This window comes from Serinus canaria, chromosome 5 (assembly GCF_022539315.1).
Source record: "Serinus canaria isolate serCan28SL12 chromosome 5, serCan2020, whole genome shotgun sequence".
NCBI classification, from domain to species: Eukaryota; Metazoa; Chordata; class Aves; order Passeriformes; family Fringillidae; genus Serinus; species Serinus canaria.
The window spans coordinates 6,529,516-6,551,423 of record NC_066319.1 but is presented as its reverse complement, the minus strand read 5'-3'; the positions used below and the strand labels follow the sequence as shown (position 1 = coordinate 6,551,423).

The following is a 21,908-nucleotide window of genomic DNA, read 5'->3' as shown; positions in this document are numbered from 1 at the left end:
AGATGCCCAGTGAGACAAGAAGCTTGTAAGATGGGTGAAACTTTATGTACTGACTGATTACATAGCTAATGAAACTCTCACTGCATTCTGAAATTTCACTAAATGTGAGAAGAAAACCAAATTATATTGCTAAAGTCAGACAAATAAAACAGAGATGAAGTAAAGAGATTAAAAATAGGGCAGTAAATAAAATGAGATGCTGCTTGAGAAAAGGAGTGGGAACACCCCAAGGGGCAAACACATGGAACACTGGTGTATATACACATATAATTTAGAAAAGGGATGGAGAAACCAGGCACAAAAGTAACCTGGATGGGAGTGATGAAGACTGGTTTACCAGAAGAAATTTTCAAAGATAAATATTAAGTGTTTTGTATACACACAGGAAAGGTCCATCACAGCTGGAAAGGAAATATTTAGGGAGTTTCACAGACTGTAAGATAGATTTAGGATATTCCAAACAAACTCCCTGATGGACATGCAATGAACTGAAGAAACTTATATCCAAGGGAAGTCAGCAAGGCTTTCTTCTCGAATGCATGTGAAACTCTACAGGAACAAAAAGAAAGTGAGAAATTATCCTGGCAGGAATTATCCTATTTAAACTCCAATTATTCTTACTTTAAAAAGAAATCTGGAAGGTTTTTGAAAAAGCCCTTTGAAAGTTTTAACTCCAAAATCATCAGTGCCTGACTTTTTTTTGTCAGCATGGTGGATTTACAGCAATAATCTGGAAGCTTTTTCTGACAGATTATAAACTCTTCCAACCTTTAGCTTTGGTAGACACATATCAACTGTAAATTGGCTTAAAACATACACACACACACGCCAGTTTTGACTGCATCTCCTGTATTTCTGGATTCCAGCTAACCTTGGGAGATGCACAGAATTATATCCTGCAGTGTACATGCTTGCCAAAGGAAGCCAAACTGATCTCACTGGGCTAATGAATGCCCAAATCCAAAAAAAGAGAGGCAGCTGAACCTCTTGAGCAGCTTAAGCCACAAAATACCCAGTGTGACCACAATAGCAAATGTAAGAAATGTGCTAACTACCACCTGTTATGCACAACACTTTATTTCTGTACTCTCCAAATAAATTGATCAAGTACTCTCTACTTAACAATATTACAAAGCATGCAAAAAAGATTGATCTTGTAAAATGATGAATTTTAGGAACTGCAGCTGCAACTGACAGCATCTGTAATTAATTATTTTAAATTTTTATCCCTTGGACTAAAATTTTGTTAGCAATATGAAAAAAACATAAAGCTTTAGGTCAAAATAATCTCTTTTTATCTCTTTGGTCTAAATAAAGCCACAGAAGAGCTTAAATAAATGACAAAATATAGCAAAAAATATACAGTGAAATGTTCTTAACTACAGCTTTGCACTACATCAACAATGATCATTATTTTCAGTGAGGTAAGAGTTAAACCCTAGAAATGTGGTTTTAAACAAAAATACATAAATTTCAGTTTGTGCTCAGCCTCTAAATATTGCACATCAAAGCTGGTACAGAGCCACACTGCCTCGAGACTGAGTTTAAGCAGATCTGCTGTTCTGACAGCAATAATTTTGGACTTACATTTCTAGGTCTCTGAATTGTCAGTGTAATTAAACTCACACAAATTAGTTTGGAAAGGAATTTTACAGAAAGCTATCTGGGGCAACATGTGGCTGATAATTTGTACTTGGGTCACTAAATGTGTGGATCATACAAATACCTAACAATTCAGTATTCTACCACAATAAAATTCTAAAAATGTCATTATTGTAACACAAGTTCATGGGTTTTTTAGGAATTAATAACCCATAAATCTCTTAGAGCAACACCTCTGCTTAAGCAATCAGAGCTTTTGGTGACAAATGTAAACTGTGGCCTGTACAAAGATTTTGGGTAACTCTAAGGAAAGCATAATTAGAAAATCATTTCCCCTCTTCCCTCATCTAGAAGAACTGTGCAAATCCCATTGAAATAGGAGATGTGACAAATGCAGTGATCAGGATTTAGTGGCAAAACCAGTTTGTATGTACAAGGGCTAAATTAATCTATTGCTCTTCATCAGCAGAACTGGCACTTGGGACAAGAATTCAGGTGTAAGACAGACTGTATACTATCTAGGCATCCTAATTTTCCAAGGTCATTTCTCTTCAGACTGTTTTCAGTGATAGATATTTTTGTTACTTCCAGCTGAAAATAACCCGTTTTCCTTAATGTTCACTGCACACTTGCATAAACTGTGTGGCTGCAGAGATAACTAATTCCTGATTCAGTCAGCATGTTATTCTAACTTGTAGTATTACTTCACAAATAGGCTTGCAATGAATTCAGGAAATAAGTATTATTTTTTTGTAAGTCTCATTTATGAGTAAACACCTTTTTATATCTGTGTCGTATATGAGTAAACACATTTTTATACATGTGTTGTATTTGAATAAACACATTCTTTTCTGTTAAATACAAAGAGATGTAGTTGGCATCAGTTTACTTAACACAGTGTTAGACATTGTTGTAGTTTCAGGGTATAAGGCAGACCGTAAACAACAAACATTTGGTGAAATCCCCATATAAGTGAGAACTAAAACCAAAATGGAAATGAAAGCCTCTACTTCCCACACCTGTACTGAATCTGGCTGCAGAGGCCAAGAAGGGCTGGAAGCCACCTTCCTCTTGCCTTTTTCTCATAGACTTGAAACATTTCTGCTTCCCACAGTGTCCAGAAGCAGCCATGGGACTGCAGGGGAGTGAGGCTTGGTCACAGGGACTTTAGAAAACCTACTCATGTTTGGCTTCTCAAGGTGAAGTGCTGCTGCTCTGCAAGTCTGGAAAATAGAAAGTGATCTCAGTAGAGCAGGGCTCTTTCATATCTGAAGAGTATTTAACATGACTGTGTTCCAGCCTGATCAAAGCTCGGTTTTATCATGAGGAAAATCTTTGTAGTCGTCCTTTTCTCTGGTTCTGAAGAGTAAGTCATAACTTAAACACCTATAATTCTTTAGGTTAGCTGCAAAAGAACAAAAAAACATTCCAGGAAAATGTTATATGAGATTATAATAAATTAAAATCTTTACTTTTATTTTAATTGATTTACTTTAATTATAGTCTTAAGTCATTATTAAGCGCACAGCTAGTCCCTTTACTTTGACCATGATTTGCTCTTTTCTACAATTTGTTTCAAAATTTAGCTACCTGCTTAAAACAGATTTCCAAGGAGAAAAAAAAATATTAAACTCCTCCAGTATGACAGGAAAATATTTGAGAGCGTCTTTGTTTAGAGGGAATTAAACTAGCAGAGCATTTTAGAATTCAAGCAAGAGGAAGTAATTGTTTTTACCTTCTTCAAACTTGTTCCTGACTTTTCAAAAGAGAAAATGAATACCTATTTTTAGTCTTAAACACAGTAACATTGCTGTATTTTTTTCAACTCTTGAAAGAGCACTTTGGTTCTCAAAACCCAAAGGAACTTGGGCCTCACATGTGCTCACTCATTTGACCTCAAGAGAGGAAATATGATTTACACTTGTTGTCTATCCTACAAAGTCTTGCACTAGTGGGACACATTTAATACTATCAGGAAAAGGAAATTTGAAAATCTGGACAGCAACAGCTCACAGTGAGGAAAATAAAATGAAAAAACATACTGGAAGTTATTTCACCCACCCAAATATTTTTCATGTCTTTAAAACTTGCAAATGCTTTTTGAATTTATCTAGATGAATCTAGATGTATTTAATATCTTGATGAAACTCTGCAGCTTGTTATGCTCCTGGAAAATTTGGGGAGTGAGGTGGGAATAAATCAGGAAGCAATTGAAAGTATAAAAATTTTAAAATACTTTTTTAAGGAACCAAACTACTTTCTGAGGACAGGTTTTGTTTTTAAAGTCAGTTCTGAATTAAAGGGAAACTTTCTGAGGTACGATTTAATTGCACGTATTAGCTTTCTAGGGAATGAGCTGTCTACTGGAACAGCACCCTCCACAGAAAACCTGGGCTCTCACATTCCACCAGAGGGCTGGGAGGCCATGGTTATGCCTCTTTGGCTTTCTTTTCTTTGTGCTTCTCTCTGTCCTGAAGCTGAAAGTAGACATTAAAAAGTAAAGTACTGATTCATAAAATGCCTAAATTCTACTGCAAGACCATAATTGCAGTTTCTCATACATTTTGTCTTCCATATCCATCCCATTTCCACTCCCAGATTTTTTGACTGTCAACTATCTTTACTTCCATCAAGTACTAAAATCTGGCTTTCTGTCACTGTGAAATAATCATTTCATACTTATGACCTGTAAAACACTTTATGGCATCGCTATGCCCACAATATTCATCATGTATTCTGTTTTAGCATCTATTAGTCAATTTTAAAGAATGTAAAGGAGTATTATAAGACCTTGATGGCTCATCCTTAAGATAAGCAACCCAAAGCAAAGCAACAGAAAAAATTACTTTTTATTTATATTTATATAATTTTTCCACTACAAAATTAATGAACTATTCACTATGATTAGTGGCCTGGACTTTGTTAGAACCCTTATTTCATAAACAGCTTTTTTGTCCTAATTCTTCTTTTAATGGTCAGTCTCTCTATCAAGATTTTCTGGTTTCATGATTTTGTTGTTGTTTTGGTGTACTGGATTTCTCTTTTTTGACACATGTAAGGAATTCTTCTGCTCATTCCTGCTCTACAGTATTTGCTTTATCACGTGTCATGGGGTGATATTCCATGATCTTGAGGGATTGTTTACAAATGCCCAAATGACAAACATTGTTTTTAACTAAATGTCTCTGAGAGGTCCATCTGACTCTCCTTTATGTACCTGCTATGCTCAGACTTTGCAATATATCTTCAAGAAGCCCTTCAGTGATACAGAAATATTATTGACATTTTACAATGGAACAGAAAACAAGTCAGCTTATTAAGGTATCTAAATGCTTAAGGATGCCTTTTGGGGATTTTCAAGGTTGCTCTGACATATAACTCTTATTGAACTAATTGAAGATTTTTCACTAAATGCCTAATTTGCATTTTCAGTTTTCTGAAAAGCTCTAAAATCTGACTCACTCATGTCACCCTTGAAATCCAGTGGACCAGCATGTTAAACCCAGATCTCATTAGCCCTTAAACTCGTGCTCAAAGCACGTGCAGCACTCCCCAAAACAGGGGAAAAATGTTGAAATACCCTGAAGAACTGAAAAATAAAGATGTGGAACACACCACAAGTATCCGGTCCCCTCCTGGCCTGAGTCACACAGCCAAGTGTATCAGATGTCAGGCAAGAGAGGAGTGGATCTCCAGGGACCTGGCTGCTCCCTGCTGGGGCTGAGGGGTGCCAGGAGGCTGAGCTTGCACACAGATGCTGGCACCAGGGTCAGCAGCCCCTCAGCTCCCTCCCCCTCAGTTAGGGCTGGGCTTTTCCAACAAGTCCTGACAGGGGACAGAGCCAACATCCATGAATGGCTTCAGCCAAAGGTGCTGCAGAATTGTCTGTACCCACTATGGATTAAGGCAAGTGTCCACTTCATTTCAGAAACACTTTTCAAAGCATGTCCCCATGCTCTAATGCCTGCACAATACCTAGTTATGTACCTCATCAGCTACTTAATCATGCACTTTTCTCCACTTTGGTGCTGTAGATATTTTTAGATTGCTGTTTTGGGCGGCCTAAGAGCCAGTTACTCAGTTTGACTCAAGCACATCACCTTCACAGGTGCAGGGGGCAGGAAGCTCGGGGTTGGAAGCTGGAGCAAGGACAGCTTCATCTTTTGTCCAGTTCTGTAAGGAGACGCTGTCCTTCAGCACCACTTTTCTCCACATCCCTGTTCAGGCCTCTAGTGACTGGAAAGGGAATGGATGAGCGGCCCGGGCTTTTTAAGGCCGTTTTGCCCTTGCTGAGTCAATGAAACTGACTACACTCAGCAAGCTGGGTTTGGTCAGTGTTATTTACTGCCCTTTCACTGTGAGTCGTATTGCTTCATTTTGAAAGTCATGGGCACTGCCTTCTCACAGCCCACAGCACAACTAAGGACTACAGCTAAACAAACTACATGGACAGCCATACTGGGCTAAGAAATATGTTTTAATCAAAGAAATATGAGATTAGGTAAATTAACGAATTCCCAACATGAATTATTTTCAAAGTCAGGGTTTATGGGTAACATGTTGCCTGCTAGACCCTCTGATATTGGCTGCAGCTGCAAAAAATAAAAACGTTCAGATTGCGGCCAATGGGAAGATGCTGCCTGCAGCATAATTGCTCAGTGTTATTGCACATTGGCTGGCAAAGGTTAGGGACTGCTGCTCTGTGTAATGGAGCAGGTTCACAACAACACCGGAAGGCTGTTGTGTAATAACGGTTCAAGCAAAACAGGTAGAAATAAACACCCTTTTTTTTTTTTTTAAATCATCTTTAGGTAGAGGTGATAAATTTTTACTGAGCACACCGTGTTTTAAAATCACTTCCAAACAGATGCCAGGTATTCTTTTTGCCTGAGGCTGATGAAAAAAAAAAAAAGCAGGTAGCTTCTGAAAGAAATCTGAAAAGCTGTTATCCAAGTGGTGGAGGTTAAAGTCTCCATATGCATTTCAAGTAGTTTCGTATCCAAAGTGAGCACTGATTTAAGCAGACGGCTTTGGAATCATGACCTGATACACAAATACATGACTGATCCTTTAGTAAATGAAAATTACAGAAAATCACAGGTGTCTGTCCTAAAATTACTGCTTATATGAACAAAGTAATTAAATCTGCCTATATGAACCAAACAATTAAATATGTCTACTTTTAAAGAAACCCTATCAAACATTGCATGAATCACTCCAATTTGAATATTTTAAGTGGTGAAAAGCCAGAATGGCTGCAAATAGCTTTGGATACAAGCAAACTGAATGACGGAAAATTCCTTATTCATTTATTGTGACAGCACATCTTTTTCCTCCCTTGAGTATTTTTTTCATTTAGTTTTATTTGTTTTCTACAGGCCTCGAGCATATCCAAGGATTTGTCAGGAAGTTGCACTCTGAGTGTTACTTCAGGCTACTAAATTACAGAAAAGAGTGTCATTAGACTGCCCCGTGCTAAATGGACTGATTTATTTCTGAGAATAATGAAGCAATGAATACTGTGCTGTGATGACTTGCTGATCTAACAGCAAGGCTTCCTAGTACTGCAGACGTTTATCAACTTCTGTCTTAACTCACTAAATTTCTCCCCATACTGGGCAACCTCAACTTGACAATGTAAAAATAAATATAATAAGCTCCTAATCTAAACTGCAATTTGCCCTTCCCTGGCATCCAGAGAAAAATCCTCAATCTTTTCTCGTTTTGTCCAGCTGGACCTCAGCTTCCTTATGAGAAAGCTTCCATAAGTTAAAGTTTTTAAGTTAAGACAGTCATGCCACGATGTGGAAGCCATAACCCTGACAAACACACAGAAACAAACCCAGTGTACATCCTGTCAGACCTGCACCCCCACATCTGCTACAGAAACGCGAGGAACACTCTTGTTAGCTTATGACACACGGAACCGGGGAGTTGCGTTAAAGAGCGTTCCAGTTAAACCGAGCTGCGAAAGCGCCTGGCCGCCTCACCCGGAGCGCGGGGAGGGGTGGGGGAGCAGCGAGGAAGCAGCGGGGCAGCCCCGGGCCGCTGTCAGTGCAGCAGAGCGGCGGCGGCGGCGCCGGCCAGGGCGACTCCGACCCGCTCCGGGCGGCAGCGCCCGCGCAAAGTTGCGCGCCCGCCCCCCGCGCTGCCGCACCCGCCGCGGGCTCCGGGAGAGCTGCGGGCTCGGGCTCGCATCTCCCCCAGCGCCGGGCGCTAAAACCGAGCCTGGCGGCACCGAGCCCGGACCGGCGTTCTCCCCCGGCCGGGCCGAGCAAACCCGCCCGGCACCGCGGCTCCGGAGCATCCCCCCGCCACCTCCTTCCCTGCGCGGCCGCCCGCTGCCGAGCAGCCCCCGCCGCGCCGGCAGGCCTCTCTCCGCGGCTCCCGGCAGCCCGGGGATGCTCGGGGGAGCTCCCCCTCCTCCCGCAGCCGGGGCCGGAGGAGGCCGCCGGTGCCCGCGCCCCCGAGGGCGGCGGCCGTACCTGAGTCGCTGAGGCGGGGCCGGGCTCTGTCCCGCAGGTAGTAGATGAAATCGCGGCAGTTCTCGTTCTCCACCGCCCCGACGGAGCACAGCTCGGCCAGCAGCTGCAGCGCTTTCTGGCAGATCTCGTCCTCCCTGTCGCCGGGCATCGCCCCGCAGCATCCTCGGGAGCGGAGCGGAGCCCTGCGGTCAGGCGCCGCGCCGCTGCCAGCCGCCCGCCTGCGGCCGCTGCGCCGCCGCCCGCATCCTCCTCAGCCGGCGGCGCCCGCCCCGCCGGGCCGAGCCGGGCCGGGCCGGGCCGGGCCGGGCCGGGCCGCCCGCCGCTCCGCGCGGTGCCGCGGCCGGGGCCGCACGGGGGTCCCACCAGTTGAACGCGAGGGCGGGGAGCGCCGGCGCCGCGGCCGCCCAGCCGCGCTGGCGCAGCGCTGCCCGCGGAGGAGAGGGCGGGGGCCGCCGCTCCCCTCTCCGCCCCGGGGGCAGGACCGGCCCGCGGCCCCGAACGCGCACGCTGCTCGGGGGAAACTTCAGAGGCGGCGCAGGGGCTGGCGGAGCGCGAAGCCGGTCGCGGGTCCTGACGGACAGCGCCCCGTCACCCGCCTCCCCATGGCGGGCAGGCCCGGCCCTCCGCTGGCTCGTCCCGGGCCGGGCGCCCCCGCGGCTCTGTGCCCGCTCCCGCTCCGGAGCGAGCCCGTTCACTCGGCTGGCGGACCGCGAACGCCTCGCTATCCGGGACGCGCGCCCTCGCAGTCGGGAGGGGAAAGTGTTAGGGATGTCGCCCGGGCGGAGCGGCGGTCTTCGTTCAGCGCATACATATTGACGGGTTAAAAAGAGTTAAAGCGTGGCTGAGAAAGCTCAGGCACCTGAGACCCAGGCATAGCCGGAGGGGAGGGCAGGAGAGCCTTCGCGGAGGAGGAGGGGGCTGAGGAGATGTCTGCCATTAGGCATGTTTATCCTGACAAGTAGGAGATTCGTAAGGTGCTGCTTCGCTTTCTGGGTTTGTAGGCTGGGAGGCTGGTGGGTGTCATGAGGGGAAAAGCTGAGAACTGGATGCTCCATTTAACTTCATTTTTTTTTCTCTCCCTTTTATAATACTTCAGGCAAATATCAAAGGCCACGGTGAGCTCAGGAAGTTCAGACTGGTGTGGATGTTCAGCCTCTTGTTTAAAGACTGATGATAACAGTTCTAGAAATAGCATCATCTTCTAGTAGACACTTTTTTTCTTAAAGAAAAAAGTATGTCATCGAAATGAGGTGCATTTTGGGAAAGGAGAGGGTATTAATAAGAAAAGTTGTTTACTAATATAACTTGCCTCCTAGTACTTTGGCAGCATTGCTTATTTCTGAAAGGCATTCCCCCCTTCACCCCCCCACTCCCCCTTTTTAATACAAAAATGATATCTGTAAAACATGATTGTATAAGCCAGGCATAATTCCACCAGTAATCAGGCAACTCGCTCAGCCTGGCTTGTCATTGTTAAGAATTAATAATAGATAATAAAATATTGTGTAGCTGTTACAGTTGTTACCATTGTAATCATATTTTTGAGAGCCAGAGGTTTTGGTGACATCAGTATATATTTTCACATCTAACCGTGTGAAACTCTCTGCTAGTCTCAATAAATGCTGCAGAAATGCTCATCTTGGTGCTGGAAAAACCAATGTCATTTGTTTGTTTCTCCAAGCATGCAGGGAGAAAGACAATTCGTAAGAGGTACTGTCAGTCAGAACTCCTCCTCTGAAACTAAGCATCAGGTTACAGCAGTCCTGCTGCTTACCCTACTGCAGTGAAGAAGGGGCAAATTTTAAAGAACTTCGTAGACCTAGAAGCACTAGAATGTCTATTAGAGAAAAACAGGTTCAAGAGGGCTATAAGATTATTGATATGTATGTAAACTCTCAAAGCTGGTAAAGCTATCAGAGATATCTGTATACAAAGTCCAGTGATCATGTGTGACCAGATTTTGAATTACTGTATACAATTTGCCTATAATTTTTATTTTATTTTTTCATATTATTTAGCTATAATTTGGTAGTTTGGCATTGACCAAGATGGTTGTGCTGCTCTGTAGTTTGACCTCTCTCCAGGACAGACAAATATATCATCTGCAAAGTGATATTAATGCCAGAGTGTGGTTTTTATCCTGTGGGACCACAAGGCCATTGCTAGCTTGGGATTCAGGCTTGCTGCAGAGTTAGCTCTGGACAGCTTGGTGATCAAGTGGCAATTTCTTTATCCTGTAACAAAAAAAATTACTTCATTTTTTTTTGAATAGCAGCAATTTGAAGGTGCTGAGATGTTTTTAATACAGGTGCTTGGAGATGGAAATTTTTTACTCTGATGGAGAAGAAAAACTATTTGAACATCACTGCTTGTAAACAAAGGCATCTATTCTCCAGAGCTCTAAGCTCTAAGTGCACTGTGTGAGCAAATGTCCACGTCTCTGGAGATAACAGCAGTAAATGTAATGAGCTGTGTCTCAAAGCAAGTGCCACATTTCCTTCCTGATCTTGCCTCGGGAACTGCCATTTTGTTATCATTGATTGCATATTTGTTTTCTTGCAGGCACTCCTGGTTTGCTCCTGTGTCAGCAGCAGATTTCTCCAGTCGAGGGGACCATGTTACATTTGAGATCCCTAATGAATGCTGCACTAATTAACTTTGGTCCTAGAAGGTCACTGAATGATGCAGTGGGTTGCTCTTATTAACCTTATCCTGAGAGTTACAATCTGTACTGACACAGTAAGTCTATTTTTTTTTTTCTGTTTAGCTCAAGCTGCCCTCACACAACACAGTGTACTCAGAAGTTAGAAAAAAATCCCCAAGCCTGCTACACATGGAGTCAGAATAAGTTTAACTGTTTTACCTACAACAGTTCTGTCATCATCAATTGACAAGTTCATCTTTCTTTCCTTGAAATAAAACTTGGCAGCAGCACAAGGATTGCTGGCAATGAAGTCACCTTCAAAGCTGAGGCATTTGTGAAAAAAATGCATTTCTGGAAGCAAGTAAGGCAGCTTGCATCAGAATTTTTGTTAGGGCTGTGCTGCAACCAGAACTTATCAAATGTTTGTGTTGAGTATTTATAATTTCTTGACTTATTTTTCCTCATTTGGGTGCAGCTGATCATAGGAGTACCTTTTTCTTTAAAAAAGGGAGGAAGGGAGGCCAGGGTTGTTTCAGAAAATCACGAAAACACATAGAACAGCTAAGTCACTAATGGAACACAACAAGCAAGATTTTTTTTTCACCCCAAAAATTCAAAGTTTGTGAGTCTGTAGTTAAACAGAAGGAGAAAATGGCTGAAAACAAGAAGGACATTGCTGTGGTTAAAGGAGGCCATTTCATCAAAGGCAGTCACCTGTAGTCCAGGCTGGAGAAGGGAAATGCCGTTGTAGGCCCAAGGATTAATACATCTATCAAAAATGTTTCTGTTATTGGCTGGGCCAGACTTTCTGCCTAACTCTTCCTCTTATTTACAGTCACCCTTCTATTCTTAATGGATATATCTTCTGCTACTGCTGAAAAGTAGAAAATGCTTAGGTAAACAAACGAGAGAATGGAAATCTCAGTAACTACAATTGAGGTTTTTTTTGAGATGTTTTCTGAGCAGTCATTCTTGAGATGAGTTAGTTATTCTTCACAGAAGGTTTTAGGAATGCTTTTAAGGGGAGGTTAATTAGAAAATAGATATGTCCGCCATATGGGCTTTCCCTAATCATCGACTTCTAGAGGTCATATGGAAACAAGTTAGTGTTACTGAAAGGGAAGGCGGTATCATCACTTAGATGATGTTAACCTGAAAAAATAGCTGTCCTTGAGTATAATGGAGTCATTTGAAGATTTTGAGATCAGAATTACATGCTCTGATGAAAGAAAGGATAGTAGTGTATTTTTCTTAAGGTTTTTATAAAATCTTAGGGCTTTTTATTTGAACTCACATGTAATTTATTAACTTGTGCTCAGGTATTTAAAATGTAATGCATAAACCCAGTGTTAAAATCTAGGATAGTACCGATCTTTGTACTTTCCTCTGCAGGAGGCCTGTGAGCTGTTCCCATGTCAGAACGAGTAAAATGTCATTTTGGGGTTTCTGAATGATGGTAGGGAGCTTTCTCACAGCAGGTCCTGAAGAAGAGCCAAGTGTCCCTCCTGAGCAGAGGAAAAGTGTGTCAAATGTCTGAGATGCCATCAAGTGTCACTAGAAGCTGTGCTGTACCAGAGGATTAGGAGTGTACATCTGACAGCCAGTGTCCTGGTACAACTGGGACTCAGCTACATGCTACAGAGTGAGCTGAAGGGATATGGATAAAAAATGAGTTGTCTGAAAGGTGGTTATGAGCAAAAACAAGACTGCAGCACATCAGTGGGATTTTTTATGGTTCCTTTTTTTGTTGTTGTTCAGTTGTTCTTTTCCCCATGCTGCCATTGGATTAAACTTTACTTCCTAAGAAAAAGTTGCAAGCTCAAAGTAGAAGACACTGCACAGAAGACTGTAAACAGCTCAACATCACAAGCTCTTTGGTATGATGGACCTCTTTCATGACCTCTTTATAAAAGATTACCATTTTTTTCTTGATCTTTATACCATTCACATTGTTAACAGAGAGTACTGTGGGTGCTGTAGCATGTCACATGCAATTTTAATCTATCCTAAGAAAGCTTCCTTAAAACTTGAGAAAGAGGGAGGAAAACACATCTCTTCTGATTTGCCTTCTAATTTGACAATCTCTTCCTTGACAGCTTTTGCAAACTCTACTGGGAGAACAAAAAGAAGTGCACTGAATAATTCAGCCTTGAGAGTGAATTGAGCTTGAGGAGAATTGTTGAATTCCCAAGTCTGTGGTTTGTGGTTTTTGTTATTGACTGCTCACATGGATTGAAAGTCTTGTCTCTGCAGTCAGTGGTTTTTATCTCCCCTTCAGATTCTGCAATTTTGTCTGGCTTTCCATCCCTGACCACCAGCTCTCTGTTCCTGCAAAGAAACACAAAAGAACCATTGAAGGACCTTTCTGCTTCCAAGGGGAGCCATAGATAGCCTGCTACACTAATAAATCAGAATTTAACTTTGGACCTGAATGTTGAAGATAGTCCAATGAAAGTTGATGGAGTCATCATGCTGAATGTGAGGCATGCTTCCTACTATCCTCCCCTCATGTGCTGGAATATCCAAATTCTCAAGGAAGGTGAAAGTTTGATGTCAGAAAAGAACCTCCTGAGAATAGGGTGTCTTAACTCACCATGAAATTGGTTATTTATATTAACAAGCTGATGGGAGCCAGACAATAACAATAGAAGCTGGTCCTGCATTTTATGCATTGGCAGCCAGTAAGTAAAAAAACCCAAAGTTAATACCATTTGAGAATTTGTAAATGCATAAAATATAGAGCCCATTTTTTGCAAGGTGGAATGATGGTGCAATATCTGTCATTGAAAGTAGCTTGCCCAGAAAAATGTTACAATTGTAAGAGTCTAGCCAGTATTCAGGACTCTATATAAAAACTGAACCATGCTCATAATTTCTTAAAGCCACTGAATAAAGTAAATGTTATTACCTCTAAAGCATTTTTTCCCTAGTTCAAAAAGCAGAATCATCTGCAGAAAAAAAAATATATAGCCTGAAAATTGTTATCACACTGTCTAGTAGAACTTTTATTTATTAACTCCTTTTGACAATCTCACTGAGTGGTATAGTTCATATAAGTAAATATCTGAGCTCAGTCATAATGTAGACTGCAGGAATGCTCTGCTAATGTATTTCCACTCAGCTGCTTGCAGCTACAAATTAACATTTCCTAACCAAAAGAAAGAAATTAAAATGCTTGGTGGTTTTGTGATGAATTTGTAAGAGAATGCTAAGGAAGTAACTTTCAGTGAGGAGGATATGGTCCCTTATCCTTGAACTTTAGAGATAACAGAACCTTAACCTAAAAAAGAAAAAAAAACAACAAACCAAACTGAAGCACAAACCAAACTGAAGCTCAAACCAAATTCTTAATATCCAAGGAATAAACCTTCATTTTTGATTCATGGCAAATTAATGCTTTGTAACTTACAGATATCACTACTGTTTCTGTATTCGTGGACTTCTTTGAAAGATGGCTAAATCTAGAAAACTTTTTAAATTAAGTGACAGGTCAGATGAGATCTGCTTGCAAGTGAAACAAACCCACAAGTCTCCTTGTGGAAGGATGAAAGTTTTTATTCCTTTTAGATCTATCTTTAGTTCTGATTAACATATAATCAAATAAACTGGAGTCCATCCAGAAAGCAGTTTTGGTTAAAAATAGTCAGTTAACTGCATCAAGAATATGCTTTCTGCAAGGTATTCTTGAGGTAGGAAATGTAGAAATAGTGTCTGTTCTGGGCTAAAAATCCCTTTTGCCACAAGCAGGAATTCAAATCAGAGTTGTAGCACATGCATGCACACAGTTTCAAGCGCCAGAACACTTCTGGTTTTAGTTGAAGGGAACAGCCTATGTCCCTAAAGGCAGGTGCTTCCCAGTGTGAATCAGGGCTGCCCCTGGAGGGGTCCTGGAATGCTGCTGTGAGCATGCTGAGGCATAATCCTTTCAAATCTCTGGCTAAGGATGAAAAACTTACCTTGAAACTGCCCAGCTTTTATAACAGCTGACTTGGGCACAGCCTTGTTTCTGGGCAAGGGAATGACAGGAATAACAAATCCCTCTTATCCAGGTGAAGGAGGAGAGGAAGGAATCCCAGGGGAACAGGGCCCTTTGGCCACACTGTAACTCATGGTACCTCCGTGCCATGTGTGCCAGCTTCCTGTTCCTGTGCAGCCACAGCACCCAGGGCTGGGCATCAATCTGCACAGGACAGGGAGAGTTTCATGGGATCTTGGGCATCTCCCTTCCCAACAGACTGGCCAACATCTCCTCTGCCCTTTGAAACACTGCGGGAATAAATGAACTGTGCTGCTGTGTGAGATACTTTTGAGGGAGAAGCAGGTAAGCTGTTTCTTTGGCAGAGGCATAATTTAAACTTGTGACTGAGTCCCTTGTGTAAATGAGTTTTTTCAACACAATATAAACACTTCCATCAGCAGAATCATGGTTTTTAGAAATGTATCTCTTTGTGATGCTGAGGCAAAAGACACTGCAGTTTGCTTTATTTGTTGTAATAATTATAACCTATACCTTAGAACAGTTTTTTCTTCCACCCTGTGATCACCTTCCCAAGCAGCTAGGAGCTATTTTTCCTTCTCTGAGGATGTTCTGATGAAGCTGATACTGTGTGGTAGGTCCTGGCCACCTGCTTTACTTGGTCATGTGAGTGTTTTCCTGAGTCATACTCCCAAAATACATTGTTGCCTAAATCTAGGGAAAACTGACAATCAGTAGCAGTTGAACATTCATATTACAGCAGAATTTGTGTTAAAAATAAATTCTCACAAATGATTACTTTCTGGGATACATGAGTTGCTTGCTAAGAAACTAGGTAAGCACCTAGGGTTTCTCTTGCCATTAATTACTCCAGGAACTAAAGTTCACACCAAAACATTGCATAGGAAATTGAGATTAATGTTACATACTTTTCTGGCTAAATATTGAAGCTGTTACAGAAATGTTCTCCAGCCTATGTCAGCTGCTGTTAGCTTTCAGAGCTCATTCTTCTTTAGGCACCGAGATTTTCAGCTCTTTTCAACCCAGGAATATCTCTGCAGCCAGAAAAGTTAAGGTTGCTTTAGCAAGGCAGAGGGCACAGGCCTCATCTATAAGTTGTTCTCTGAGCCAGAACCTGTGAGAAAAAATATTTTCTGTGATGAAATTACTCCTGGCCTCACCTTTTCCAATGTGATCTATGCAGGGTGCTGTTTTACTGAAATCCTGCTGTTTTGGCTACTATGGACTTTGATTTTGGCACAGTGCGTGCCTTTGGGGGAGGATTCTAAACAGTAATCCAGGTGGCTGGTGGGGCCCACCTTTGAGTCTGGAAGAAAGAGGGGAAATGTAAAGTGTGGTGCTGGTTCTAGTATTCCCTTGGGCTGTGTCTGCAGTGGTGCTTGGAGTGGGCTGATGCCAGCAATCTCCTTGGTCAGTGACAGAGATTGAATTTAGTTTGAATTTTGCTGAGGTTTGTGTCTGACTCCATGGGTTTTGTGTGAAATTCAGTGGCCTCTTTCCCCCATATTAGAAAATAAAAGTTAAAAAATGCATAAGCCACCCTGTGCTTGTGCTGGCTGGAGAAAGTTTGGAACGCAAACTTAGGCTCATGGGGAGAAACAGAGTGAGTTGACAATGTGAAGCTATTGCAAAAAGACAAATGTGACTGCAGTTTATGGTGACGAATATTGCATGAAAGACAAAGAACATGATTACTCTGATTTGAAATTGCTGATGCTTAATCTAACACAAGTTTTGGATACTGCAATTTCAGATACAGATGAGTTGAAGAGTGTCCAGAAAAAAGAAACAAAAAATAATCATACAAAACAATGATTTCTAAGCATTTCCTGTGAGAAAAAGCTAAAAGAAATAGGTTTCATAAGCTTTTCTAAAAGAGAATGATGTTATGACTGTGGAAAACTTTGCTGGTTTTGTAGCCAGGTTTTCTGGCTTCTTCAAATATAAATTGAGTATGATTACACAGAAAAATGGGGCAAAATAAAATCAATACAACATATAGGAAAGTAAATGCAGTTTTCTATTCAATGGAAGGTGATTTAACCAAATAAGAAAATAATTTAAGTGAGAATGCATTTTTGTCTCAAATGAAAATCGTGCAAAAGCATTTTACCTTTATGTCTTAAAAGTGGTTTAGTTTAGCAAAACTTTATTTTGATTTAAAATATTTTTCTTGAGTGAATAAATATGCCTTGCTGTTGAATGTGTATTAAGTTTAGAAAAAATATAAAAGGTTGTCTTAACTGTTCCAAATGCAGCCCATCTCAGGTCATTCAATATCCAGTGCAGCTCCCACCCAATTCCTTGTGAAGACTGTGGTGACTTTTTCCACACTGTAAAACAGCCTTTACTCCCAAAATTGGGTAAAAGCAAAGTGATCTGTGAGGAAGAAAGTGTTTGGGGTATTTTAGTACATGGCAGCAGTCAGTTCTGAGCTTTGTTTGTCTGTGTGGAGTCTGGGGATTTTAGTTCAAGGTGGATCTCATCTTGTCCTCTACATCTTAAGTTCCCACTGTAAATTGTTGGCTCACTTCAGCACTGCAGTGTTGCATAGAACCAAGGGATTAGAAGATGAAACATTTACAGTTCTTTCTTCTGAATCACATAGTGGATTTAGCTTTTCACACTTTCTCTTTTTTCTTTTACTTCAAAAATGCAAAATGATTAAACCAGACAGGTATGTCTACTTCTCAGTGTATGCTTTATCAAAGTACAGATGTGAGCAAACTAAGGAATGTGTGATATGATTTTTTTATTGGTAGTTCTCCTTAGTGATCTGTTAATGGTTACTTAAATATCTCTACATTACATAACAAAGACGATATTGGTAATAACTTTGCTCTTCCTTGACAGACATGCCAAATATCAAGGGTACAGAAATTTAATCTCTTTATCGATAGCAACTAGACATTTTTAAGATATCCATCAAAAAGATCTTTGAACTTTTTGTTCTGTCCAACAACTTTATACTCCAAAAACGAGGAGAAATTATAATAAATATGATCACTGTGTTTTTCCAAATGCTCATCTGTCTCTCACAGGAGATTTTAACCTTTGATCGAATTATCAAAAACTACACAGTAAAGACCTTGATAATTAACAAGTCAAGATTAGCCATAATAACATAAGCCATATTTGTGTGAATGTAGAACATAAGCCATATTTGTGTGAATGTAGAAACAGTCTCTTCTGACTGGATTTTCTGCTTTTTTCATTGAAACCAACATTGATTAATACATTTTAATTAACTTACTGTAGCCTTACGTAATCAGAGTGTAATTTCTTAAGCTGAGAGTTTCTGACTTGAAAGTTATATTTACAGTTTGTATCTGAATTTAAATATATTAAAAAATATATAAATACTTTCCTTTTGTTCATTATCATGCATCCAGAAAGGAATGAGAAGTATCTTTCCGATTATTTGAAATTTGGAGGATTTTCATGATAGCTTCTGTTCTAGCATGGGCAGAAAATATGCTTTTTTCGGAGTATTTTGTAGTTTTTTGGTTTTGCTGATAAAAGTGGAACTGCCTTCATTGAACCGAAGACTCTCATCTTGGGAAGAGAGCACCCTGAAGCAAATGCCGGATACCTCCTTCTGTATGAGTTTCCTTCCATTGCAATATCCAGCTGGGAGGAAGGAACAAAGACTCACCTTTTAAATTCTTTTCTCCTTGACTCTCTCTGAAAGTTTATTTTTTTTATTAGCATTACTGAACCAAATGAAGACACTGGCATTTCCTTGCAGAAACCTGTTCAGTTAAAGCCCTCCTGGCAGTTTGTGTTGCTGTCTCTCGAAGGCTTTGGCAGAGCAAGCGGTGAGTGGGACTTCTCTATTTTAGTCCCAGCCTCTGGATTTGGTTTGGCTAACAAGATTCTTCTTCCTCCCTTGAGATCTCAGATGTCTTCCCATTTCTCTGCATCTTTTGTTGTTTTTTTTTTTATTTTTTCTGTGGTTGCTTTTTTCCCCTGTGGTTGTTTATTTTTAATCTTGTGTAGCTCAAAAAGTCTTTACTCACCGGCACGAGGGGTTGGATTACCTGCTTTCCCCAGGAGTCTGAGCTCTTCAGTCCAGACTCCTTGTTGCCATTAGGTCAACAGGCTGGTACCAGCCTGCTTACTGCAGATTGCCTTCACCCAGTGCAGCCAGCTATTTTTCCCTCAAACCATGTGGAAAAGGGGAAATGATCCATATCCAGCCGCAGTCTTTGTTTTTTCCCTGCTGTTCTGTTTCTGTTCATGTGCAGGCTTTTCAATTTCATGAAGCAGCTTTACATGAAAGTTGAAATGGAATTGCATCCTCCTGAGTAAAATGGACAATTTCTGGGCTGACCATGTTTTTAAAGAATAAGATTACCGCATTCACTCTGCTGCATGCTTTCTCTGCGAGCAAATCCCTTTGCTGATGTAAAGGGATTAAATATTCTAAGACACCAGCCAGACCAATTCTTTATAATTCCATAAGTCAGGGGAAGAAAGAAAACATAACAAGGAGGCCTCTTTCAATACACCTTGCTTTACTCTAGCAAATAAAAGTGAGGGCTCATTTCAGCCTACATCATGCTTGCTGTTCCTTTCAGCTCTCCATGTTAACTTACACTATAATTTCCTTGTGGAGTTTTTGGCTTTCTGGTATGCCTTGTAGAGCTAAGGCAACAAAATAAATATTGTGCCGTTTTCAGTTTTTGCTTCTTTGTTTTAAACTGGATCCCTGGAGTATGACAATATTTGTTACCCTCGGAAAGAAAAAAAAATAAAAGGTTGCAGGGTTCCAAATGAAACAGTTTCAAATATCTTTATATGCCCTACTTTCATAGTTTCTAGTACTCTTTGTCTTGCTCATAATATCTTTATATGGCTGTGGGAAATGGGTGGTTTTCAGTATTTTGTCTTTCATTGATTGCACTTGGTAAGATTTCCAGGCTCTACTCAGGCATTTTATGTTTGACTATGGGGAGCCATAAAATAGTTTTCATATAGTTATGTTGTGAACATGACAGTGGCACTGTATCTCGCTTTCTTGGAATAATGTATGGACTTCTGTTCTCCCTGCCAGATGATGTTGCAGACTTACCAGAAAGAATACTTGATATCAAGATTATGCAGTGTAGTTCTTGTTACCAAAATTAGGCTTCCCCATCTCAAATCTGCACCATCCTGCCCTTAATATTTATTCTCTCAAAGCCAACTCTGATATCTCCCAGAGTGGTGCCAACAGCCTAATGAGGAGAGGTTAGGAAAAATAACACACTGGCTGTTTTAGGACAGGTTGTATTTGCAAAGGTAGGAGAAGTTCCTAAACTCAGAGCAGCCTGAACTCAAGAGAGGCTGGGCTGTCTGGGGCAATACAGTTCTACTTTGGACACAGCAAAGATAATTGGAGGTACGGTTAAATTGTTAAGTCTTGTAGCCTCCCTCCTTCTGGGAGCTGCTGGAGGGCTAATTCCCATTGATGTACAGTCCAGCAGATTCAGCAGATGTTCTGTGTCATGGGGTGAAGGGGATGACAAGCTGCTTCTCTGGTCATTGTCATCCCTTCTTGCTGCTGATTGCAGCTGCTGCAGGACAGACCCTGTGGTGCCACATCAGTGACCTTGGGAGCACTGTGTGCTCATCCCAGGCAAACAGCAATAACCAGACAAACCCTAAGGAGCTATTAGAGCCTATGCCCATAAAATAAGATTATGTTCTGAAAAATGCTGAGCATCAACTCTGAATAAAACCAGTAAGAACAGAGAGTGTGCAGGGTGACACAGAGAAATACAGAGGAGGCTCTATTAGTCTAAGAGCATTGGAACCATGAAAGAAACTGGTATGAAATTAAAAACAGTGAGATGTGTTTAACTACAGTGCAGCAGATTGGGTTATAAACCAATGAGAATGCTGCTACTTAGGGGCTTGGGGGAGGGAAGAGAATTTGGGTGGATCATCAGAAGAACTGAAAATGCCAAGAGAAAGAAATAAAACATCCTAATACTGTAAGATCCTCATGTGATGTCAGATTAATGAGGGAAACTTTAGTATGGGATTGTCATCATTGTGTCTGCTTCTGTATGTGGAAATCTAAAGGGTTCTGACAGCCTTCTTTTTAAGGAAATTCTGTAATTCCTTATTTTTCTCCATGTGAATAATCGTAGAAATTTTCTTTGTGAAATGTAAGGTGCTACAAATGCCATGATTTTTTTTCTTTGTCATTGCAAAGCACAAAAAACCAATCTGCATTTTCAGAGAACAGCTGGCTATTATTGTGTATTTGCTTACTGTTAACCTTACTAAATCATGAGAGAGGTGACCATAACTAACCTAATTTTAGCCAAACTGAAGCTATCTTACTCTTCAGTCTCTGACTGAACAAAAGCATGCATCAATCATCCTCTTGAGTTCACAGAATCCTAAGATTACAGGCAACTCTGGTGTTGTGTAACCACCTGCAAATCTTAATGCCAGACATCCTTTAACAGGGCCTAAACAAAAATGGTTCAAAGCTGTTGTATTTTCTGTTTTCCTTTCCAAGGCAAGCAGTTCCCTTCTTTCTTCTTAGTCCAAGCCTGTAACTACTTCAACCTCACAAGGTCTGCCTTTCAAGAGATGCTTAAAAATTCCAGAGAGGTAGTACTTGAAACCTGAACCACCTGCACTACTTTTGATGTATGGAGACCTCTGTTAGCTGGTAAAAAGAAGAGTACTTTATTGGAGACTGCTGGTGATTACTTTCTCTTTTAGGAAATACTGATTTTGTTTGATATTTGTGTGGAGCATTACTTGAGTCTAAACTTTAGTCTACAATGGCAGATGTTTCTGTCAGGCCTTTAGACCTTTCCCATTGTACTTGATTTTTGGGAAGGCAGAGCCTATGCTGTTGAACAAATGCAAACTGAATTGGCTGTGCTCAGCACTCAAAGAGCAATAGCAGCCTTCTGGGGGCTCTTATTTCTAAATCCAACCTTTTTTTGTTGCCATAAATTGGTATCTGTCTTAAACAGAGTGATAGATAAATCCCCTCTTCTTCCTCCAGTCTTCATTTTTTTCCATGTGAGGTTTTAAACAATCACCATCAATTTCAGCTTTCCAGCTGTGCATTCCCAACTTTAAACGAGCCTCACCTCTCCTTTGGATTATTGCCAGAGGCTCTGTACCTGCTGTAGCAGGAGTAGTAATTCCTCCATGGTTTCATTCCTGT

The 21,908-nt window shown here is 41.1% G+C and overlaps 1 protein-coding gene across 1 annotated transcript in view; it reads right to left on the bottom strand.

Moving 5' to 3' along the window:
* LOC103822214 (synaptotagmin-9) overlaps positions 1-8,235 on the bottom strand; it is a 66,999-nt gene extending 58,764 nt beyond the window's left edge. The window contains exon 1 of the mRNA XM_030240698.2: positions 8,088-8,235. Coding sequence (XP_030096558.1) covers positions 8,088-8,235 — 148 coding nt within the window. The remainder of the gene's footprint in view (positions 1-8,087) is intronic.
* Between the last annotated feature and the right edge of the window lie 13,673 nt (positions 8,236-21,908).